General features: G+C 38.3%; 1 protein-coding gene across 1 annotated transcript; it reads right to left on the bottom strand.

The window, feature by feature from the left end:
• Positions 1–5,872: 5,872 nt before the first annotated feature.
• On the bottom strand, positions 5,873–19,875 carry LOC135480195 (cell division cycle 7-related protein kinase-like). Its single transcript, XM_064759963.1, has 11 exons — positions 19,793–19,875; positions 19,009–19,156; positions 16,978–17,064; positions 16,372–16,504; positions 15,678–15,771; positions 14,649–14,791; positions 13,070–13,205; positions 11,733–12,031; positions 11,251–11,333; positions 10,237–10,386; positions 5,873–9,500 (listed from the first exon to the last, which is right to left on the bottom strand). The coding sequence occupies exons 2-11, from the start codon at positions 19,154–19,156 to the stop codon at positions 9,202–9,204; spliced, it is 1,572 nt and encodes a 523-aa protein (XP_064616033.1). The 5' UTR covers positions 19,793–19,875; the 3' UTR covers positions 5,873–9,201.
• Positions 19,876–20,227: the final 352 nt, after the last annotated feature.

Below are 20,227 nucleotides of genomic sequence, written 5' to 3'. Positions count from 1 at the left end.
TGGAAACACAGCCTTAGCTGGACAGCTCCCACCGCACATCTGCAGAAACACAGCCTTAGCTGGTCAGGTCCAACCGCAGCCTTAGCTGGTCAGGTCCAACTGCACGTCTGTGGAAACGCAGCCTTAGCTGGTCAGGTCCAACTGCACGTCCATGAAATCGCAGCCTTAGCTGGTCAGGTCCAACCGCATGTCTGTGGAAACGCAGCCTTCACTGGTCAGGTCTAGATCAGATGTTATGGTTAAGGATTTTCTCTTACTAAACGCCTTACTATTTCAAACAACGACACCTTCTCTTCAAATTTTTGCTCAAATTAAACGTAATGGATTCAGCAAAACGTTACGTGTACATGTGTAGCATTTATGCATTTAGCCCATCATTTACATGAGTATTTTATTAAACAGTGGGAAATGTGATGCAATATAGATAAATCATAGATATTAACTTTGCCTTTGGCTACGATACCTGTACAAATCTGACAGCCTACCCCTAGGGCTCAAGGGCAACACAAGTCAGCTGGAGCTATGAATCATGCACCAATAACCATTTTTTTTAGTCACTGCAATGTACACTTCTTTAGGCATTACGACAAATGATTGATTTCACTGATTGGTCAAAAACTTGCACGCATACGTAAGTAAAATGTATTACAGGTACAGGTACATGTACTGTAAATCTCCAACCTTATCAATCTATAACATTTTTAAGTGGAATTTATGCATACAGTTATCATATCAGAAAGTGACACTAAAATGATCTGTTTGTGGCACTAAAGGCGCAAGCTTCATAACACTGTACAAATTATTTCTCCACGCCCCATAGTTCTCTCGGACGTCTCAAAATATTGGTTGCAGCAGTTGAAAAGGTTGATGAACTAGGGTACATGTACATAACACGTACTGTATTTCATGTATAGTTTAGCCTATTATTCTGCAAAGTGTATCTAGTTGTGATTTTTTGTACTTGGGCACAGCGGGGGTGGGGGGTGGGGGGGGGGAGAGTGTATTCACGGGATTGTCCATATGTGTGACAAAACAAATACACACGCTCACATCTCACTGAGCAAGAATGCATGTTTCATGGTCTGCAAGAGCCAGTCGTACCAAAACATACGGAAAACTTTTGTGAGTTGACCGCTTGGGATTTAATTTCATACTTAACAATTTTTCAGCCGCAAGACAATGAATGAGTTCTTTGGCTGCATTTAATATGCCTCCTTGTTGCAGGATGGATTTCCACCACTCTTTTATCTAGTGTTGCTTCACTGAGACGACTTACCGAAGGCAAGTAAGCCGCACCACCTGGGCCATTATACTGATAAGGGTCAACCAGTCGTTGCACTTCCCCTGAACGCTGATTGCCAAGCAAGGAAGCTACAACTTCCTCTTTTAAGGTCTTAGGTGTGACTCGACCCAGGATTGACCCTGAATCTCCCGCCCCCAAAGCAGACACTCGACCAACTGAGCCATTGTGGCCGATTGTTTTATGCTTTGTGTAACATATTATACAGGTGTACATTCAGACCTAACCATACAGCATGTACATCCACGTATACCATTCATTTACACTGAGTACACACAAACTGCACACATCGAGGCAGTCCAGAATTTGCTGAAAACACCACGATTTCTTCTCCTTGGATTTTATATCACTTTGATGCCAAACCTGCCCTACATTTTTTTAAACATAAACAAAGTCCACCATCAATGACTTCACAATGTTCTACAAACAAAGATTATTTATTTATCTGATCGCTGTTTCAAGCCGTATTCAGGAATATTTCACTTATATGATGGTGGCCAGTAGTATGGTGGGAGGAATCCCACCACAATCCACAGCTACATGTAACAACAAAGACAGATGAGCGATTGACAATTTTTGTACAGTGTTATATGTACAGTACCTTAGACTTGTGAAATATTTAATGTTATAAATACACAGTGAATTATCTTCATTCTGAAAACATCCTTAATCTCCTGTAATAACTGGAGAAGCCAGCAGACAACATTTATTAAACATAGCTAGCTAGAAATCAAAAGGGGCAGGATGCAAAAGAACATTCGTCAAAATAGGGCCAGGGTGGCAATTTCCATTTCCTATTGCTCACCGTAATATTGCTGAAATATTGCCAATGACGCATTAAGCCATAATTATCCATTCATTCATTTCAGTACCTATCTAGTTATACTGTGTTAAAACAAAAAGGGCAGGATGGACATGTTAGATGCAGGGTGCAGCATCATTCTAAATAAGCGTAGCTAGGGGTACACACCTTTAATCTACTCTTAATGTGACAAAACAGTACAAACACATCCATAACAGCCTGAGTAGAAAAAATGTCCATGAATTTAATCTACACCTACTATCAAATTAATGACGAAAATGACTGCAGCCTGTAATACCAGCTCTGATGACTATCAATAACCTCACTGATCGTGGTAAACTCGGTGAACCAAGTCCTGCTGTGGGGCACGTTGACATACACATGTAATGGCGCCAGTGCAGATGTATTCAATTCAATACACTGCACACTTGAGGCATCTACACACCTACCATGGGTACCAAGAGGTCAGCATGGCCATTGAATGAATGTAAACAATATATATCTGTATCACTCAACAGTGTGATCGGACTACCAAGTTCATCACCACACTGAATGTATAATCTACAAAGGTATACATCCATTTCAACATTTGTAAGATATGAACATATGTTAATTTCTTTGTTGTTGTTGTCTCAACACTTACTTCTACAGGGCATCCTACTGTAAATGAGGACCTGTTCAAAATTTTGCCGGTTTACCATCTCAAAAATGACCAATTTGAGCAGACATGAAGCTGATTTTGGGCCCCCAAAAATGCGATCGCCTCGCCTAAAGTCATTGCTGACTGAGAAAATGTCAGGTAGGAAACTGTGGAGGTTATAACTGCAGAAGAAAGTACCCAGCACTCTTGGGATTTAAAGGGCCTCTGCCGTATCATTAGCATACAATATCAAACACATTAGACTAATTAAGCGTAGCACACTAACGATGGTAAGGAACAACCTAAATATGTAAATGTCTTTTATTTTTTCTGGTATTTATTTTTTTTTTTCGAACTGAGGATTGAAATTCAATATGTAGATTACCTGTAGGTTACTGCATCACACATACACAAATTTACGACAGAGCCTTCAGCTTATATATAATGTATGCATGTTTATACTGATATGATATACATCACACCCAGGGATCATAAAACTATCTCAGACTAACAAGTCAAAATTTTAATCATTAAATCTGGCATGTCCTTTTTTCTCATTTTAGCTGAAATTTGTTCTACAGTAACTTATCCGGAATTTACATTATCAAGCAATATTTTGATCTTGCTGCATCAGAAATAACAATTTTAAACTGATTTGAAATATTGAATTTTTGTCTAGGATTGCTTCTTGATCCTGGGGACAGTAATGTTAATAACCATGTTAACAGTGTATTCCATACACACTATACTCAGTGTATGGAAATGTACACACACACGCCACACATTTATATCCTAGTTTATATTTAGACAGACAAAAAAAGTTAACTGTGAGTGCTTCTTTGGATGTAGATGACCCATATTTGTTGTAAGTGCAGATATACCAGCATGTGCCATTGACGAAACCACCCTTCTCTTCTCTTGGCATGTCTTACACACACCATCTTTCTTCACCTGTGCTCAACCAATCAGTGGACAGGCTTACATTACAGTATCCATGGTCTACAGAAAGTCCATTTTCTGCAGTGACACTTTCACTTGACACTTTCTTGAAAACTATGTGTGTGCCTCCATGCAATGTTACATAGTCCTCATCAGTCATGGTTTAACTAACATGTATACTTTTTGTAGCTGGGTATAAATGAGTTGTGACCTTAATAATATTAATACTGTTAAATAGGAGTCTGATCTAAAAACAAATTGGACAAGCATTTTAGACATCTCTACAACATTTTTTTTCTCAGCTCATCATAATGATCAAAATAACAATTCCTAACTACATACACGTCATATAAAACATACATTTTACCTATCATGGACTTCGCTTGGTTTTCAAGTTGCGAATCATTCATATTTTCTTATATTCGCTCATGAACCAGTCCCAGTTCCCATTCCAGTTTAATTTCATAAGCTGATGTAGGTCCTATCTTCATTTTCATGCAGTTCAGAGAAATCTCTGAAGCAGCCGGTAAGAAATTGATCAAAATATTAACACATTCTTCTGCTCTCTATAAACCAGCCTGATTGGAAAGAGAAAAAATACCTAATCAGATCACAGGGAAAGGGAGATCACGACAAAATAATATTGTTGTTGTTGTAGCCTTTCACAATCGCTGTCGCAAAACTCGCTATGTGCAGACCGACGCTAATTCCTTTTCGCATTCAACGCTGCAAATAATTTGAAAAACGACAAGACGGCCAAAATTCCATGGAATAAGGACAATTAAGAGAAGAAAAAAAAAGAACTTAGACAACCTACCTCCGGCCATCCATACGCCCCGTCGTTCCTTGTTTTGACCTTTGGAAACGCACAATTGATTGACCAATCACAGTGTTCATAACAAACTGGCTCCCCAAACGCCAAAACGGGCTACGCCAATGTCCGAGAAATGCCTCAGAGGATGCAGTCAGAGAGGCTATTCCAATCGAGCATCTCCGTCCCTGGCAATGTTTTGATCTGTTTTTTTTTTATCTGGAATTTACACAGGTCAAATGGTCAAGTAAAGAATTTCGTGTTCATTTTGTGCTCTTTGGCTGATTTTAGAATGTTTTAAATTATGTGTACATATTTACTTATATGTTTTCTTATATGCTTTCAGAATTTACTGACAAGCTAACACGATTCAAAATCTTACTAAATCTTATTGGATATCAGATCTCATTGCTTACTTGAATCAAACTGAATATTGCCAGTGAAACTGTCAGTATGATCTTATTGCCTTATGATCTGGAAAGTTATTCACATTCACATATCAGTACACACCTATCCTTATGCTCAGGTACTCTCACATATACTGTTGTCAGTGTACTTGGTATTCACATACTCATGCAGGTGTCACTGTATTTAGGTATTCACATTTACAGGTGTCAGTGTAGGCCTACGCATGCAGCTTTTTGTATACACAGGTGTCAGCTAGTGTATTCAGGTATACACATACACAGGCGTTAGTGTACTCAGGTGTTCACAAACACAGAGGTCACTGTATTAAGATATTCACATACACGTCAGTGTATATAAGTATTCATGCTCACAGCTATAACTATCCTCAGGTATTCATATATACAGGTGTCCATATATTCAGGTATGACCATGCATAGGTATTGCTGCCATACTCAGATACCACAATGCTTAGACATTTTTGCACATACCAGTATGGGTATGCTGAGCTATTTGCATACATGAATATCAGTATGCTCAAATATGTATCGTTATGCTCAGGTATTCTTGGGTTATTTGCCTACATATAAAGGTAACAAATCTGATTTCATTATTCATCTAATATAATGAAAAAAACTTCCATTCTAAACCCAATTTTTGGTACTATCCAAAATTCGCTATGGAGCTTGTGTGCATGTAAGTATCACCTATGCAGTCGTCTTAACTAATAATTTGGTATCTTCACTGTTTGCCAGTGTTGATCATTCATGATTGTCTCCCTTTTGAGTGAATGAAAACTGGAAAGTAAAGATGGTGTCGCTGAACACGGTCTCCAATACAAAAATATAGTCCTTAGAATGCACTTTAACTCAAAATACAAAAAAAAAGATACGTTCAAAGTTACATGATTTAGTGATGATTACTTTTCTATCCCATCATACATGAAGGAACAACAGAACAACTCTGCCATACTGCATAAAGGGGTGTTTTTATTCCAAGTTAAATGATAAATTAGTGTCGTAACATTTTGATAATTCATTGGCAATAAAAATAGTTCTGTACAAAAATATGTTGCCTGTGTTGAACAAATAAATAGCTCTCGTGACCTACAAGATGCACGCCATATTCATGCATAACAGAATATCACAGTTTACAACTACTGTGAGATTTTTTTTTTTTATTTCATTTGTTGTTTCAAGCCTAGTACACCAAACTTTTTCACTGACTTTAGTTTTAAGGGAGATAAACCATCTACCTTTGGCAAGTTACTGACAACCTTTCCCATGTGTGACATATATACAGAGTTGCACATTACAATGGTGAAAACCAGTGGAATCTACAAATTCCCTGTCCAAGGCTAGGATTGAACCTACACCTTCAAAAGACAAGCTTCAAAAACAACATCTGCCACAATCAGCTACCACTATGAAAATGATGAGGCCAAATGGCTTGAACACTTGGGGAAACAAAAGCTGATCCCAAACTTTATATCTGAGAAATTCACACTCCTATGCTGTTTTTTTTTTTGCAACCTTACAACACAGGCGCCTGCCCTTGTTGTGTGACGTCTTTGCTATTGCAGTAGCATATTATAAAGCTAGGATACAAGCTACGAGGGCAGGCACCTGTGCTAGCTTACACACTCAGGAAAAAAACATCAAGTCTATATGTTCTCAAACATCGCACAGATTTTCTACAAGAAGATGCAAAATGTTGTCATCACCACAGGCACTTGGGACCGATCAGAGTAAAAAAACAAAATACTACAATACACATGTCTATCCAGTTCTGAGCACATGCAACACTGGTCGTGTTGAAAAAAAAAAAAAAAACCCTGATCCAACAGCCTCTCATTCTTGACATTTAACACAATTGTACAACTGCACTTCAGAAATGTTCAGTTTAGCTCCATGACAATTCTTAATGCAAAACTTCAAACTTGAGCATAAAGTCTGAATCAGGCTTAAATGTACTGAACAGTTATACCCCCAAACAGGATTGGCTATTTTTATGGATTCTGATTGGTCATAAATAAAGCCTCTTTAAACATTTATACATATGTAACAAGAATTTTGTATTTTTATTTTATTGATCGATTCTAAGTGCCTGTGGTTCATCACATGGAAATTTAAGACAAGCTACGACTTTATGAAACAAATACTAACTGTATCATGGCCGTCACTTGTTTGTAGCACAATTTATCGCATGAACTCACATAGTACAGACTGTTTTTTTTTTTTTTTTCAGACTTCAGTGCAGAAGAGATAACCTTCTTTTTCACCTTAACTTTATTTCTTGGCTCTCCACTACAATGCTCATGTATATTAATATGTAACAGACAGATGGAATTTGCATAAAGAGGATTTTAAAGGTTCATGTCAATGGGACATGTGCGTATGAAAGTGAGAAATGTAATTTTGATGAATAACATATATGCAGATCAACATACAATTGTTTTTACCACTGTTCTGGCACTAGAGGAGTCTCTGGATAGAACTCTTATCGCTACAGGTAAAATAAAAAAAAGTGACGTGACCTATCAGATATGTTAGACAATTACCACTGGTCGCATTTACTATAACATGGGTGTTTGGAAAAAGTTCACAAAAAGTTGTTTAGAGTAGACGAATGATGGAAAAATGAAGAAGCTGAACGTTTGTGAACTCGGGAAGTTTCAAACGAAGAGAGATGTCAACTCTGCCTCTGAACACGGTGAGATAAGTGATCCGTATATTAATGTCAACAAAAGTTGCCTAGCAACTTTTTGTAAAAAAAAAAAAAAAAAATTTTATCTCTTTTTGTTTTGTTAATTATGAGTTTACATCTCTTCAATCGTTGCATATTTCTCCAACTACTTACTTCATTTCACTTAAGGTTTGGATTGTCAGAACACACTTCCAGAGGCACATAAAGGCCTTTAACGGATATCTTCTATACAAATACATTTTTCTGATTAGAAATTCATCAGTTCAGTAAAATCTCTTAAGGAGCCCTATAAGTGAGATGACGCAGTCAATATCAAGCAAAATGTGTCGCACGGAAAAACGTTAAATGTTTTGAGATATTAAGAACATACAATTGCATGTTTGAATTTTCCCATTTTGTTTCTTATATTCCCCACAGCGATGTTCTAAATGAGTTTTAGACCATGAAAGATTTTTTTTTTGATATGAAGATAATAAATTATCTTGTTAGATTAGATTAGGACACCACAGACGGTGAAAAAGTGCAAAATAAAGCTTTCATTCAATGACAACTATCAATCAGTGCCAAAATACTACAGGAAGAACTCATAAATGCAACGTAGCTCCAACATGAAAGTGCTGCACTTCACTGCACAACAAAACAGCTGGAGCACTGTTATGGCATAGCTCACTCAAACACGAAGTTGCCTGCAGCTTAGTTGACAGCTATAAACAGACTGATATATGTACCGGGTTATTATGCTGACACACACTGAAATTTTTATTGTACAGACATGCACACGTATTCTGGCGAGGGCAGTATTGTTTTGTGGTTATTTGAATGATAAACCTGTGTTCCTTTCATAATAATCAACTTTCAGTTCCACTTGCCTCTTTGCTTTTTCAAAGTTATCCAGTAGATAAAGGGTGCACATATCGCACCCACCTTTTAGCCTGAGCACCCAAGAAAATGTACCTGTACAGCCACTTTGTAAATGTGGCTGCCGAAGTGCACCCAAAAATGTTTTTTCTACTTCGACCCCTGATGTACTAAGACAGTCAAGGTTCCTATAAAGTTAATAGGATTTCTATTTTTTTGTTCTCTTGATAAAAAGAGGAAAATTACCTGGTTGCCATGGTAGTTAAGTTCAGGTAATAATAAGAGGATTTCATGCAAGCAGGTCTGGGGGCCAATTTCACAACTTAAAAATCTTAAAGCTTTTATTTCAGCATTAGAAACTAAAATTATGGTCCATCCTATCAATGTTGTCTGATGACAAAACGCGTCTGAATTTTTACTTCCAGTATCAAAAACTAAGCATCTTAGAGTGTCTTTCAATTTTGACTTAAGTTAGAAGTAGCTTTGTGGAATCCGTCCCAGTAGTTGATGTTATGCCAATTAAAATTGTGCACTGTATTTGCAAAATGCTAAAGGCTCTTCTGTTTCAAACATACATTTAATGTGTCTTTTCTTGCCCCCTTTAGAAATCTGAAACCTCACGGTTATCATTGAGAAAGTCATATTGAAGGAGCTTCCTTAGAATTAAACCTTGCATTTATTCCCATATTGCATATTCCCAACTTTTCCTAATGTGATTATTTGTCTAATCAGCTCCTGTGTCATACTACCACACCTTCTGACTGGAAAAATGGATGCTGCAGTGCTTCCACAGCTGTGATTCTTGTGTGTGGATTAAGATCAAGGAGTCGCAACAAAAGGTCGAAGCCAGAGTCCGGGAAACTGAAATCTTTAGGCTTGTTTTCCTTGTCTGAAGACGCATCACTATGACGCCTGCTGTGTAGTTTGGGATCCTTGGAAACGCTGCGAAGCTTGGATTCGTTTGAAACGCTGCGCAGCTTGGTGCACATCTGTTTTATGTCAAGTCTTGGAATGGACGGATTACAGGTTAAAAGTTTACCTGCAAAGAAAATAAAAACTATGTGAAACTTGAAAGGATGATTCAAACAGTTTTGCATCAATAGCTAGGTTTTTTTACTGATAAGTATATTAAAGGATTTGGCTATCCCCAAAACTATTTTTTTTTTTATTTGATTGCTGTTTAACACTATACTCAAGATTTTGTTCTGATGGGCACTAGACATTTGACAGTGGCCTCACAAGCCTTCAGCAAATCATTCACACAACTTCCAACAAGTGATGTGAAGACACCCACACCATATTGGTGAGAGACAAATGGGCTTGAACAAATTCTATTCAATTACAACTGAAGGATGTATTAAGTTACCTAAATGAGTGTTTAATGCCATACATATTTACATTTATACGTCAGCAGTCAGGTTTATGGTTGGAGAGAACAAGACCTAGCAAACCTTCAGACATAGCCACTGCCAAACCAGTGGGAGTTGGATTCGTTCTAACCTGTGATTGGTCAGTTCTGATGAGAACTAGCCAGGGCCATGTTATATCATATACAAGAGCTTCATTTATTTATTTGATTGGTGTTTTTCGCCGTACTCAAGAATATTTCACTTATAGTTGTGGCCAGCATCATGGTGGGGATGGGGGCGTGGGGGCAGGGGGGACCCACAACCATCCGCAGGTTTTTGTCAGACCATCCTATGTGGGAGACACAAGGGTTATATTACACATACCATGTTATTGCACCCTCAATGACGTGTCTCTCCCAGACTTACCATAGGTTTTTGCAGCAGCTTTTACCTCTTCACTACCCATGACACTGACAATTTGAGCCAAGGCTGTCATGTCATCGTTGGCACGGAAAAATGGATAGCGACCACTTAACAAGGACAGGAAAATTACCCCTGCTGACCAGACATCCACAGCTGAAACAAATGGACATAGAAGAGACTAAGCTGGACTGCAAATGTGTTACAAAGCTGAACCAGAGACATCAAAGTGCAACAAAGCTGAACCGTCAAAGTCTTACAAAGCTGAACCATCAAAGTGTAACTAAGCTGAACCACAGAGACATCAAAGTGTAACAAAGCTAAATCGTTGAAGTGTTACAGAGCTGAACCACACAGACATCAAACTGTAACATAGCTAAAACAAACACACACAGTGTGACCATGTTCTTCAAGCAAGAGACTTCAAAGTGTTAAAAAGCTGAACCACAGAGATATCAAAGTGTAACAAAGCTAAAACAAAGAAACACAAAAAGGTAACAACCCTCTGAATGCAAGAGACATCAAAGTGTAACAAAACTGAAACACTTGTACATTGACGTGTAACAGCTGAAACAGAAAGATGTCAAAGTGCAAGATGGCTGAAGAACAGTGATATCAAAGTTTAACAGCTGAAACACATAAAAAAAACAAAAAAACAAAGAGAAGCAAAAGTGTAAGAATGCTGAATCACATGGACATCAAAGTGTAACAAAGATGAAATACTGAGACACCAGAGGGTAACCACTAACCCACTGATGAGTCTGAGACACGTGTAAAACAAAACCAAGTTACAAAGTATGACAGATGAAAGACAAATACCAAGGTGTATGAAAGCTGAAACACAGTCATATCAAAGCTTTACTCAACAGAAGCTCAACATCAAAAGTGAACATAAACGGAAATAAGAATGGTTTCATTTTGAACACGAGTCTGTTAATCAGCTACGGCCAGATTTAAAGTCTGAACTCTGGTAACATAAGGATATCACCTTGATCTTTAATTGGGTGCTTCTAAATTTACCTGTAGACTGATCTGGGCATTTCATGAGGACCTCAGGTGACCGAAAACCAGGTGTTCCTGCTCGAGGGGCAACCTGGTTACTTCTACAACAACAACAACAAAAGCTTCAGCACTATACAAGGAAATAATGATCCCACCAAAAATCATCTTAAGCAAAGTAGTCAGATCAGGTTTCACAGATTCTGTGATAACGCATCCGTTAAAGGACATGTAGGAAAACTTTCTCAAGTTGGGATCATTTTAACAAAATTCTATGAATCATAAGTTTTATTTGCAAGTTTTTGTTTGTAAATGATAAGGTTTCCTTTTAAATCAGAAATGAGTATTGGGATTATGAACTTAGGTAAAATAGGTTATAGAAAAGTCTTAAAATATCTGAATTCATATTTGAAGGTAATGGCCAACATTTCTGGTGTTGTACAGTGCATATTAGGTTATACTTCACTTTTAGTAGAGGGATACCCAATCAAAACCCATCATACCTTCCTGTGCACTGACTGCACACTCTAGGTTGTCCATAGCACTGACATGTAACCGCCAAATTCTGCCTCGGGCTGCCGATATGCCGCGCCTGAACCGTGTCACACTTCTTGCCCTCTCCTATCTTCTGATTGGCTAGGAGCATTCGTCGAGCCAAGAGAAACCGCCGTGGGGATTTCTTCTGTCTCAGAGCTCCAAGCTTGCCCATCTCAGGTGTGGGCGGAGTCTGATAGTTGGGTTTAGTGATCGGCGGCTTAGAGGAGTGGTTTTTCAAGATGGGCGTGGCTTTATCAGCTACACACTGGAAACAAAATACAATTATTGAAAATACTGAGCCTATTCATTAGAGAAATGCAGATCCTGACATACTGTTATTGTGATCAAGTGCGGAACTGACATATCAAAACTATAATACAATAAAATCAATACATAAAAACTTTCCAAATTAAAATCAGAGGAGTACAACGTACAAGACAACCAAGAGACGAAAACCCTCAGCAATTTTATAGTCATTTTATGACTTTAATATGATGATGTGCTGTGTCTAAAACAGGACATGTGTAAGATGGACCAATAGAGTTGCAGATGAGGTGCAAACCAGTATAAACGCACGGCCAGTTCTGTCTGAAGCCGCGGGAATACGCCAAAACTGCAAAACACTTGCACATTCTATTCTTCAGGTGTCATACTTTGTGAGCAACACCTTCTTTCTCCCTCCTTACACCGGCACGTAAGCTGAATTTCTGAAGTGTCGTGAGTTCACACAGGTTAACGTGAGACAACATGGCGGCCCTCACAAAATCATGCAGCTACAGATTTTATTTTATAGTATTTGCTAAAGCTGCTGTACAGCCAACGGACTCAACTGAGCAAAATGCATAATTAAAAGAGAGTAATTATGGTCTTGAAAAATCACGCCACTTAGCCATGACAGTGCCCACCTTGGCTCACCCAAACCTGCATGAAATTGCTAGACTCCTGAAATGCTGATTTGGCTTATAGAGCTACCAGTATTGTTGACTTTCGGACAAAACAATTTGAATTGTTGTTTAATGGGCATAACAAATCTTTTTACAATGTTATCAGAGGATATAAAAATACATATAAAACTTAAAAATTGCCTAATTTGTGGGAAATGTAGACTGTCCCAGAAAATTTTCCCAGAAAGTGGTTTTTCAGTTTTATTTTTATTCCATTTTTTAATTTTTTAGTGTCAGCTTGCCGTAAAACATAACATAAAATTAGTATTGTATTAAAAAAAAAAACCTGATTCAGTCTGGCACGTGGTTATGTTCTGCAGGTTAATCTACTGACTGATGTCAGTGTGACCTGTTCCTACCTGGTTGTCAGTAGTTTCGTGGAGAGGTTGCCTTCGTGTGGTAGACGACGACTGACTTTTAACACCGTCCTTTTCGGCAGTCTGCATTTTTAAAACAGGAGCTTTGTGTGCTAATCCAAAATCCACCAAGGCAAATCTGGAAAAAGGACATCATTGTTAATGCAACTTTTACATTTATTTTTTCATTTGACTGGTGTTTATTTCACTTATACAATGGCAGCCAGCATTATGGTGGGAGGAAACTGGGCTGAGCCTGCGGGGAAACCCAAGACACTCCACAGTGAAACATTTACATGTACATAGACAATTTTAGAATTTTTCTGAGTGACAAAGTTGACCAGTCTGAAAAGTATTCTTTAGCATATGTATGTCATAAATACTAGTATGTTACTGTCAAAGCATAAATTACATCTTCTTTAATTTAGCCTGAATCTGAAAAGATTCACTGAAAGGTGTCAGTTTAACCGGGCTCTGCCCGGTTTCCTCCCACCATAATGCTGGCCGCCATCGTATAAGTGAAATATTCTTGAGTTCGGCGTAAAACACCAATCAAATAAATAAATAAATCAAAAATGTCAGCCTCCGCATGCAGATTTCTCATGCTAATCATGTGTATCTGGGGGCATTAACTCTTTGAATCAAATAACCTTTGAAGAAAAATTTCATTTATTCATTTATTTCATTGGTGAGAAGAATATTTCACATATACAAAGGCAGGAATTATGGTGGAAGGAAACTATTTATTTCCTAGATCGGTGTTTTACGCTATACTCAGGAATATTTCATTTATATGATGTTGGCCAGTATTATGGTGGGAGGAAACCGGGCTGAGCCTGGCAGATACCCACGACCATCCGCAGGTTGCTGGCAAACCTTCCCACGTACAAGGAGGAAACTAAATCAAGACCATCCGCACGTTGCTGACAGATCTTTCCATGTACAACATGAGGGAATGCCAGAATGAGCTGGGGTCATTGGTGCAACAACTTTGGTGTGCCTGATCGGGGCCTCTGTGCCTCAGTTGGTTAGCGCGCTAGCGCAGCGTGATGACCCAGGAGTCTCTCACTAATGTGGTCGCTGTGATTTCAAGTCCAGCTCATGCTGGCTTCCTCTCTGGCCGTACATGGGAAGGTCTGTCAGCAACCTGCAGATGGTCATGGCTTTCCCCAGGGCTATGCTCGGTTTTCACCCACCATAATGCTGGCCACCGTCGTATAAGTGAAATATTCTTGAGTATGGCGTAAAACATCAATCAAATAAATAAAAGAAATAAATTGGTGTGCCTGGTCATTGTGCTTCAATAGGACAGGTAAAATTCAATAACAATTACTGCACCATGAATTAAACCTAACAGCTCCTGCTGCTGTGGGTGCAACTTTCCATCACCTAAGCTTATCACGTACCTTGCAGGGTTTAGTGGTTACCTTCCCTAACACACCTGACTGCCATCATACACACAAACAATTCTTGAGAATGGTCTAAAACACCACACAAATAAAATATGAGTAAGGTGATAAAAAGATCACTTCCAATCAAATTCTAGTTTGTTCCAATAAGTGGGCATTCCAGAGTGGCTTACTGTTTAGTGGCTCTGTTGTATAGAAAGTTGCTGGGCTTGACATCTCTGTGTATGATATCAAACTGGTGAACCCTGCTCAAGGCCAGCAGTAAATTCCACATGTAGTCCCGCACCTCTGATACGTTCAGGCCCTGTACATAATCCTGCAATAAAATAAAATACAAATAATCATTAATAATGGGGACCTGTCGAACATCCCATAGCAAGGACCCTGACGTCATTTCATCGATGTCAAATGTTCCTTTCCCAGCTCATCATGATGACGTCACATAGAAGACAGCAAGATGATATAAGAGAAACCAACACTGAAAACTTGTACATGTTGTGCAACCATCCATTATTGATGTAATAATGGCTCAAGATACTGCTTCACACTTGCAGGACCTAGGGATTTAAAGTATATGCCACCTCTCCCTTATCACTTACTTTAATCCGCCAAACAAAATGTAGTTTGTTTCTTAACTTTACTTTTCTTTAGAAAGTGGTTGACTTTAGCCTAACTGACACTCTTTCCAGAGAACCAGTAACACCAAGACATACTGTATATTAATTCTACTAACTTCAACAGCCATACACATGTATAAGAATGAGACCTATCCTAATATTCATTTCCTAAGGTCCTTTAACGAACAAGATAAATTGCAGTCTAAACAAACAATATAATAACTCTAGGTACCGTCAAATCTTGTTCGGCTGTTCATTCAGCAGTTTGCTGAAATTATTGGGGCAGGGTTGTGACCCTTTAACAGTTTTTTTTCTCCACTCTGATCATTAACTTATTATGTTCTTTGGAACCAGGCCAAAGGATCAAGAATCTATCTTAGACTTAAGGAGACATTACAAATCACTTTAAAACAGATATTTCTCATGTAACAAGGTTAAAATATTGCTTGACAACATAAATTCTGGGTAGGTTATTGTTCAACAAATTTCATTTAAAATACTGAAAGGAACATACGAAATTTAATGATTAAAATTTTTACTTAGGTCTAAGATCGCTTTGTGATCTGAGATTCACAGAGTGCATACCTGGAATTTGTCATGAGGGAAATAAGGCATAACAATCACAACGTGGTCTTTCTGTCTCAGGCATAAGCGCACTCCCATCACATTGTCAACACCCCTAAAACAGAGAAGAATATACGCCACATTTATTAATTTCACTGGCTGACCATACACTGTACTCCAGAATTTGTCATGTATTTGAAAATGTCAGGTCTATGGGTGGAGGGATCCAAGCACAACCTGCCATTAATTAAAAAATATCTCACTCCTACAACAGCAGTTGTGACATGGGTGGAAGACACTGGCAGAGCCCATTAGAAACTACTGAGGTTTCCCTCATATTTACATCTGAAAACAGTTTTGAATGGGAGTAAAACCAGGCTGGTAAATGTCATTTTGAAACTGGATTTTTACATAACAGTTTCATCATTACTAGGGATTACACTTTCTGAACATAAAACAAATTCTAGTGCTACAAATTGGCTGATCACCATGGGTTTCAGCAATCCCAGAGTCAGAAACCAAATGCCCTGCAATACATGCTGACAACTAAGGCCCCAACTCTGAGGTCGCTGGTTCAAAACCCTGAGTGGCCACCCAATTTTCAACACCAGAATCTATACTACATCAAGAAAGTATAAATCCCTAGTAACAACAAAACTCTTATTGGGCATAAAGCCCCAAACAAGCAAATTATATTCAAACAACAAATACCAACCCTATTTCCTGTAGACAGCTCAGCTCCTGTTCTATCCTTGATGGGTGGCTTGTGGGTATGATGTGCTTGAGAGCGAATGGCTCTGCGTTCGGATATTTCCTGAGCCTGGCCAGAAACACAGAGCTGAATGTGCCTGACAACACAGTCCTCATAAATTAAATTTCATGTAACAATCCTTAATTCTTCAACCTTTTCAACCACCACTGCGACCATAATACTGAAACATTCTGAGAGAACTATGGGGTGTAGAGAAATAATTTGCACATTTTTAAGAAGTTCATATCTTTAATGACATAAGCATACCACTTTTTGTGTCATTTATGTAATAACTGTATGTACAAATTCCACTGAAAGTAGTGTTTCAGTGGTTGAAAAGGTTGAAGGTTTACAGTAACTAAAATCTAGGAAAACACAGCGGACACGGCATTACCCAAGTCAACATTACCCAGCAATACCAAACTGAGCATATCCCATAATTTTGAAATCAATAGTGACTCTTCAAAACAATTTAAAAATCACTCTGCTCTCTTGGCACTATTTTCTTGGAAATTAAAATTACACCTACTTAGCCAAGAGACATGACAATATGAGCAAAGCCATATTTACCTTCTCCAATCTTATCAACAATCTTGAACAAGTTTTTCACTTCTGGTACATCATCATACAGATCATCAATTTCATCCTGAACATATTCTGTAACAAGAGTAGTGCAGAAAAGTATATAAATACATAAGTAACAGTACATTTATTTATTTTTTTGATTGATGTTTTACGCCGTACTGAAGAATATTTCACTTATACGACTGCAGCTTCAGTACATTAAAAAATATATAAATACGCTCCTCCTTCACGATAATGAATAAACAATCGGGAAGTTTCGAGTTTAAACTCTTGTCGTAAGAACAGCCCTACTCTATCATGTGACTTGTAAAAAAAGTGTTAGGCACCTAGTTTACATTAATTTACCAATCACATATCTTGTCAGGAGGCACAAATGACACCTCTTTACTTTAGAAACTTTGTGAGTTCATACACATTCGGCTTCTCAATTTTCTCCATCGTTCATCTACTCTAACTTACTTCTTGTAAAACTTTTTTCCAGACGTCCATAACATAGTAAATGTGATCAACAATAGTTGTTTAACACCTCTGACAGGTCACATGATACAGTAGGGCTTTTTCTACCAGCAGCATTGTAGTGAGTATAATCCCTGAGGGGAAACTTGATCGCAAGTGGACAAAGGTATCCACCTCAAATCCAAGCTTCATGTGGAAAATTGTTGGAGTTGTAGACCGGAAACGAAAATCAAATCTATTTATATAGTACATTCAAGGAAAATGGCTATATGGTTACCATGACAACTGTGGAAATGCACAAGCATGTGTCGTGACACATCGTCATCAGCATGTCTATGTATCAACCAAAAAATAAAATTCTATGTAGAAAATTGTTGGGGTTATAACCCGGACACGAAATCTTATCTATTTATGTAGTTAACATAGGGAAAGGGCAATTTGGTAACTGATTGACAACTGCGGAAATGGACAAATGTGAGCCACGACACATCGTCAACTGTGTATGTATCCACCAAAAATTAAAATTCTATGTGGAAAACTGTTGGAATAATAGCCCAGACACAAAATCATATCTATATATATAGTATACATAGGGAAATGTTTATCTGGTTACCATACCAACCGAGAAAACGGACAAGTGTGAGAGGTGAGGTCATCTGTGTACCTATGTATCCACTAAACATTAAAACTCCATGTGGAAAACTGTTGGAGTTACAGCCCGGACACGAAATCATATCTATTTATATAGTATACAGTATAGTATACAAACTTTATATGCCCTGCCTAATGGCGCGGTGTATAAAAATCATCCAATTTTTGGGAAATGAGGATTGCCAAAGTAAATTTTCCCGCTGAAAACATGATCGAAAAGCCTTGAAAAACAGGAACAAAACATAAAAAATATAAAGACTGGACAAAATAAGGCATTCAGAGGATACCAGTAGCTTGCCTGATTGAGCAGTTCATACAACTGCGTAGGGTTCAAGTCATGTGATACGATCAAAGATTAATCTCTAAACACACATAACGTAGAATGACTGACTGTCACACACACATAGTGCTAAGGTCTTGCCATTTAATCAACCAGAAAGGCCAGAATTATTATAACGTCACAACTATGACTGCTTATCGTAAGGACTGCAAAGTAGTGACTTTGTATGCTATGAGTGGTAAATCATTACAGTGGTAAAAGGACACCGAGGAGTCCGTGCACCAAATTACCGCAGAGGACTCTGATATGCAAATCGCGAAATGCATTTGGCTACCATGTACTATGAACATTAATGGCTGAGGAAATGTAGGCTAGAAGGCAAAAAAAACTTCCTTGGTCTTTGATATGTAAATCGCTACCGACAACTGGCTATCTCTGTACTATGGGTGGCCACTGCAACCCTATGATTGGCCAAAAACTTGCCAAACTAACCAAAATGGACACCGCCACTGCCTCCGCTCGTACAGGCGAGCTAAAAAGGTGAATTTCAAGTTTTATCTTTATTCCATTTTTTGATTTTTTAGTGTCACCTCACCCAAAAAAACACACAACAAACTTGGTGTACAAACCAGGTAGTTCTGAAGGACTAAGTGGTATAACATCCCTCCGTCTCTTGCGCGGGGTGTGCACCAAATTCTGACCCATGGCATCCTCATGGTCACTGCCAGCACTGTCCACTACCTCGGTGCTACCCGAGTACCCAGGCATTCTCTTCATCTGCAAACACAAAGAACATTCACATTAAACAAAGATCCTGTGCAGGTTTTGGGTTTTCAAGGCTTGTTGTTACTTATCTCCCGTATCTGTTCAAATACTTATTTAAATTTGTAAAATAGAATCACAGATGAGTCATAGCCACCCCTCCCCTCCAAGGCTTCTTGTATCACGTGAGTTTCCACCCAGGTGGAAAGCTAAGAAAAAGTTACAAAAGTTAAGAAAAAACGAAAATGTCGTATATGGGTCACCGTAAAATACAATGGATCCCACACAATTAAATCAAGGATGACAAATCTATCAGCTGAGAGAAGGCGACGATCAGTCAAGATAGATGATAAAATGAGGGTGGGGTGAGGGCAGTCTTTCCAGTCTACATATAAGCTTGTTTGTTTTCTACTCAAAATTCCGCTGCTGAAATTCATAATAAAGTTATGATTATCACCGCATCAGCAAGTTACACTTGCAAGTGACGATATCATACAGTGTACCTTCTTCAAAGTAACCGAATGAGGGGGGGGAGTATAATTGGACCGACTGACGAAAATGTTACGATTTTCTCTTCGCTACATCATTCAAGAGAATTTAGAATCCTGACATCAAAAAAGAAATCGAGGAAGAAAGAATCAGACAACAAACCTTCGAATGGACCCCGAATAGGGCGCCAAGTGGGCAGGATTGTACAAATTGAGAAGTGAAAGAATCGAAAAGCGGACTTTCAGATTTTCTTGAGATGGGTTGTTTCTTCTTTTTATGTATCTATAGAGAAAATAAGCGACAGGCAAAATGACAGACAAAGGCTTATGTAGCTTCTTCTGACAAGAAAACATGTAATTGGGGCTAATGAATGAAAATGGTTATGATTTTCGTTTCCGGGTGAAGTTTAAAAATGTATATCCCCTACTCCCCGATGTGGGATATTTCGATTGATTTTTGCCTTATTTGAAATTTGTATTTTATTATATGTATTTTATTTTCCATGTAACCATTTCCCTGGAAAATATCGATGTAGACCTAAGTATGTATGCTCTAAGATTCAAACAGTTCCATTTTCACCGACGAAACAGAAGTACA

The sequence above is a fragment of the Liolophura sinensis genome, chromosome 13, assembly GCF_032854445.1.
Source record: "Liolophura sinensis isolate JHLJ2023 chromosome 13, CUHK_Ljap_v2, whole genome shotgun sequence".
In the NCBI taxonomy this organism is placed as follows: Eukaryota; Metazoa; Mollusca; class Polyplacophora; order Chitonida; family Chitonidae; genus Liolophura; species Liolophura sinensis.
This window is presented reverse-complemented; position numbering and strand designations above follow the sequence as displayed.

Coding starts and splice junctions, on each gene's coding strand:
- LOC135480195 (XM_064759963.1), bottom strand. CDS start 19,156: ATGAAGAGAATGCCTGGGTACTCGGGTAGCACCGAGGTAGTGGACAGT. Junction 11,334..11,732: donor TGCAGTCAGTGCACAGGAAG/GTATGATGGGTT, acceptor TTGTTGTTGTAG/AAGTAACCAGGTTGCCCCTC. Junction 9,501..10,236: donor AGCTGCTGCAAAAACCTATG/GTAAGTCTGGGA, acceptor TTTTCTTTGCAG/GTAAACTTTTAACCTGTAAT.